Consider the following 5,312-nt stretch of genomic DNA (forward strand, 5'->3'; position numbering starts at 1 on the left):
GAGGGGCGAAAGCTTGTCAATTTACTGTATAAGGCCTATAACTACAGGCTGCCCCTGGCCTGGTGGAGCTCAGAGACTCTAGTACCCCAGAGGTCGCAGGGATGAGTTTGGTAGATTGATAATATTGTTGAATTATCAGTAAAAACATGGAAATGCTTATTGAGGACATCAACTGTTGGACACTGGTGGGTTTCAAACATTTGCAAATAGCATGAAAAAGTGGATTCTTGTTTGATTTGTTGTTTCAGACAATGAAAAGTCTTTCAAACATTTCTTGATTTTCATTTTCACCAATCGCTTTGATGGCCATGATATTCCTGAGCTAGATTAATCTGCCAGCTCTGATCTAATCTCTGTAGACAATCTGCAGGATGTTGTAGAAATGAAAATGAAACAGGCTATACTGAAGATAATGAAGGCAACTATCACACCAGAGAAACCCTCACACTTTTCTCTGTTGCTAATATGTTTTGACTGATCTTATGACATGTCTTTTTTTCTCTCTTTTTTGTCGGATGTTTCATTTGATTTGTAAAGTATATTTGACAAAGTTATTAGAAAATACTTGGATGATTATTTTTGGAGTAAATGTAAAATATATGAGTGTTTCACAAAAATGTATATTTTTTTCAGTTATATGTATATATCTGATGGTTATTCTGTTAGCTTATTTAAAAAGGAATGTTATATTTTATTCATTTCTTTATTTATTTATTTTGGTTTACCTGAGCTGGGTTGTTGCTTCTTGCTTGATTTTGTGTTGGCGAACGCGTGTGCGTTTGCAATTTCTTTTTTCGTCAGGCAATGTCAATGGACAATCGAGCAACACCAAAGGACCCAATAGGGCCAAGATGGCGGCGCCCGTGCCAGATGCCGGGGAGTTTGAAAGCTGGCTAAATGATCGTTTGGACTCGTTGGAAGTGGACCGGGAGGTGTATGGGGCTTACATTTTAGGGATCCTGCAAGAAGAGGAGAACGACGAGGAGAAAGAAGATGCGCTTCGAGGGATTTTATCCGCCTTTCTGGTGAATACGTGAGGCGGCGTGTCCCGCCCAGGCTGATCTGATGTTCGCTGAGTCTTCTCTGCCAGCTCTCTAAGTGACAGCGCACATGTCAGCTGGTATTTGTGGAGCTATTTGTCGACGTTAAGCACAGTCATAGATCATGAGTGAAGGTCGAGTCACCACAGATTTAATTTTTTTTAGACGGATCATCTTTCATGCCAAACCTCATTCATAAAGTTAGGGTTTTTAGACATATGTAGTTTTGATAAGTGTTGGCAAAGACACAGCAGCATATTAGTCTCTGGTTATGATTATGGTGGTGATTTGATCTATACGGCTCAGAAAAAGCGCAGTGATCTGTAAGTAGTGGGGCTTGAATATGTCTCCTTGCATGTTTCATTCTTGCTTTGTAATCTGAGAGCTGGCTGTCACTCCATGCATCATGTAATGTAAACAGATTATGACTCACATTTGTGTGTGCAGGATGAGGACTCTATGGAAGATGTCTGTAAACAGATCATCAAGCAGTGGACAGAGTTTTGCAGCAGATCAGCAGCCAGAAAAGATGCAGATGGTATTTATTCCATTTTAATTTTTTTCTTCCTTACTGTTGTCATCAAAATTCTGAACTTTATTTCCCCCCAATGCGCCGTGCAAGTAATACATTTCAGCTCCAGTGAGGGAGCGAGTAGCTGAAGTTGGCCAGATGTTTGCTAAGCTTACTGAAACATTGACATACAGTAGTGTACACATAATGCACCTGCGATTTAAAGCAAATAGGGAAGATACGACATTAGTGCAAACACACCAAAATCCACCGGTGCATACAGGCCTCTTTAAAAGCAGCAGTTAAAAACTAGCCAGCAGGCCCATCAGCACATTTAAATCCTGAATAAATAGAAAAAGACAGCTTGCTGGGCAGGCTGCCGGTAATACCGGTTAAATAGAGGCAATCGCTCTTTCAGTTTAAGATCATTTGCTTTGAGTTTGGAGCCGAGTCCACAAAGACACTTTTGTCTCAGACAGGCGGAGATTAAACATTTCCTAAATAAACGCATCTAAAAACTAAACAGTTCCTCAGCTTGCGAAAAAGTATTCAGAAACAAAAAGGAACTCGACTTTTTTTTTTTTTTTACCTTCTAATGAAAATGTGGATCGAAATATGTGCTATTGTCAAAAGCAGTGATTCCCAACCAGGAGGGCTCTGGTTAAAAAAAAAAAAAAAAAAAAAAAGTCCCTTTAAAGGATTGGAAATCAATAGTAAAGCAATCAGGCAATTAATTCTCTCAAGGTGGCAAATTTAGCCGACACTCAGGAAGAACTTAATCTTTAAAGTGAATATTTCTGCTTTCCTTTTAAGTTACTTTACTTTAAGTTACTAGTTTTAAGGTACTTAAACACTTTTCATGAAGGTTTGTGTCGTCTTCACGTGAAGATGATACAGTGAGAAGACAAAAGTAGAAAACGGCAAGTTCAACACTGAATAACTGCAAATTAATCTAAAAGGTAAAGTAAGAGTGATTAAAAAAAAAAAAAAAAAGACGATAAATCAAAAAGTCGAACATGAAATATTACAAATAGAAATGTTAAAATATTTTAACACCAACAAAAGTAGTTTGAGGGAAAAGTCGATGGGTCATATATTCAGGCGCTTTAAGAAACTTTGAACCTCAGTTGTCATCCGCGGGTCTGGACTGAACTCTGACCCCCGGTCACGCCACACTGCAATGCAGTAAACACTGTGATCCACGCGGCTTCTCTGTCCTCTCTCTTCCTGCAGCGGAGGTCCAGGCCATCGCCAGCATGATCGAGAAACAAGCTCAGATAGTGGTGAAACAGAAGGAAGTGTCTGAGGAGTCCAAGAGAAGGAAAGAGGCCCTTCTTGCTCAATACGCCAACATAACAGACGACGAAGAATATCCTTTATCTTATTGAGTGAAATCACCCCGGTGTGGTCATGTGATCTTTGAGAAATCTTCTTTCTTTTAATTTTCTCCTTGACAAAAAGCACTGAAGCGGAAGAAGAGGAGCCAGCAAGTGCGAATGCCTTCGTTGGAAATGAGAAATGTATCCTTTGGAAGCTGTTTAATAACATTTAATTCAATTGTATTGCAGGTGTCTCTAAATAAATACATTACAAAGTTAATTTAGAAATGTTTTATCAGTTGTTTCTAATTATGGAAAAGTTTCAGGCCTTAGCTACCATTGTAACTGATGGGGGGGTGGGGGGGGGGAGCAGAAATGCTGAATGAGTGTCTCGCTTTTGATCCGTCGATCCTTTACTCGAGAGCGTCAGCGCTGTTCAAGAACACCAACGTGGAGGAGGTGATGAACCGACAGAAGCAGAAGCGGGAGCAGGCGCGCGAAGACTCCCAGAAGAAGAAGGACACGGACAAGATGCAGCGAGAGAAGGACAAGCTCGCCAAACAAGACCGCAAAGAGAAGGAGAAGAAGCGCACACAGAAAGGCGAACGCAAGAGATAAAACCTAAAGAATGGACATGTATGTTTAAAGAAAAAGGAAAAAAGTTTTTTTTTTGTTTTTTTTTAAACAGCCAGAAGGCTCGTGTCTTCAGCTCATCCTCACTTGCACCTTCATGAATGTCATCAAAGCCTCCCTGTCCAATATTTTCCGTTCCGTGTGAGAACAAAATCAACCCCTGTATTTTTTTTTTTACATTAATATAGCCAAATACAGAAAAACCGTTTGGGAAAATAAAGGTGCATCACTTTGTTTGAATTCTGCTGATTCTTCATCTCGTGCTCCAGTGTGTCACTTTTCCTTCAGAACTCTCCGCTGAGGTTTTCAAAGTGTTAGGCGGTGCTTCCTCCAGAGGGCGCCAGAGAGCTTCCGATGAGGGGGGGGGCGTGAAACAACAGGTCGTCTTCCTAACAATCCAAACTTAATGATGCAAAGCCCGAATCTGTCATGTTTAATGCTCCTCACTTTGTAAACCTTTCCACTGGTGCAATGGAAGCAAGGCATCTTAAACAATTCAGTTGAGTGTGTGTGTGTGTGTGTGTGTTTGATTCTCTGTGCCAACGTCTCCTGGTCGCCTTCAAGAACAAATAAAAGTCAAAACTCACGGTGTCACATTTCAAAGTTTCAGTGTGTTCAGTCCGAGATGACAAAACAAAGGTGCAGTTGCAAAGTAATACCTCAAATCCGTCATGTACAATCTTAATTGTAAGGGATCTTTTTAAATGAATAAACAATTTCAGCAAATTTGTTTTATTTGTGTGTATCAAGTTCACAGAACACGTTACAGGAAACGGGAACGTTAAGGCTTCAGGTGGAAAAGCAAACGGGCTCTTTCAGAGCCAACAGAGTAAATCCACACGACGATTTATCTTAGCAATTAATAAATATTTGGTCCTTGGCTAACAAAGCACACATCTTACTGATAAAAACCCATTTCAACATTAACAGGGTTCCAGTCCAGATGACAGATAAACGCTTCGATTTAACCACGGGCATTAAAATAAACACAAAATGGAACATTTCAGATAAACCAGGCGTGGATCATTTAAACGTCGTTACAAATGACGAGACATCGCATTGAGAATCTTTCCTCAAACTTCACTGATGTGTGTTTTTGACGAGTTGGAATGTGGTCGCCACATTTCAAACTTCACCAAGTCACAGATTTAAAAAAAACAAAATAAAAACAATCAGATTCCAGAATATTAATATTAATCTATTCTGGCTACATAACGCAATGAGAAACGGCAAGAATTAACTGGAACCCTTCAAACAACATTTCTATTTAATGTGATTCGGTTATTACTTGGGAATACTCAGAACTTGGGTATTAATACAGTCCAATAAATAAGACATTTTTAAAAAAAATTCACTGAACTTTCCCACATAAATAGTGTCTTTAAATACAATGGTGATATCATGCAGCAAGATTCCATTTAATTTGGAGATGAACCTAATTTAAAGGAATAGTTAAGATTTCATGCATTTTCTACACAACAGAAGCTTCTTGGTGCCAAAAACTCAGTCATGAAGCTTCGAGTTGCCTGTCGTGTATTCTGCAGCGATAATATAGGAGTGTTTGTTTTAATCACCCTGCGGGGGCGGTTTAGAATCAGGGCAGTGTGAAGTGGATTATTCAGCTCATACTTTATGCTTGCTATTTGTTAAAAGAGTACCCCGGGCAGGGAGAGGCGCCGCTCTCGCTGTCCTCCCCGTTCACATGGTGGTCCTGCGTCTTGACGGGGAAGGGGATGATCATCTGGAGGGAACACCACAGCGCCGTGCGGAGCCGTCTGGTGGCGGCGGCGAGTTCTTTCAGTGTCACGT

General features: G+C 40.3%; 1 protein-coding gene across 1 annotated transcript; it reads left to right on the top strand.

Moving 5' to 3' along the window:
* The first annotated feature begins 818 nt into the window (after nucleotides 1–818).
* Nucleotides 819–4,226, top strand: ccdc43 (coiled-coil domain containing 43). The gene is made up of 5 exons (XM_080488218.1): nucleotides 819–1,025; nucleotides 1,488–1,578; nucleotides 2,785–2,920; nucleotides 3,016–3,071; nucleotides 3,301–4,226. Exons 1-5 carry the CDS (start codon nucleotides 852–854, stop codon nucleotides 3,486–3,488), a joined length of 645 nt encoding a protein of 214 aa, XP_080344344.1. The 5' UTR covers nucleotides 819–851; the 3' UTR covers nucleotides 3,489–4,226.
* The last annotated feature ends 1,086 nt before the right edge of the window (nucleotides 4,227–5,312 follow it).

Source organism: Lipophrys pholis, assembly GCF_963383615.2.
Source record: "Lipophrys pholis genome assembly, chromosome: 19".
Taxonomy (NCBI): Eukaryota; Metazoa; Chordata; class Actinopteri; order Blenniiformes; family Blenniidae; genus Lipophrys; species Lipophrys pholis.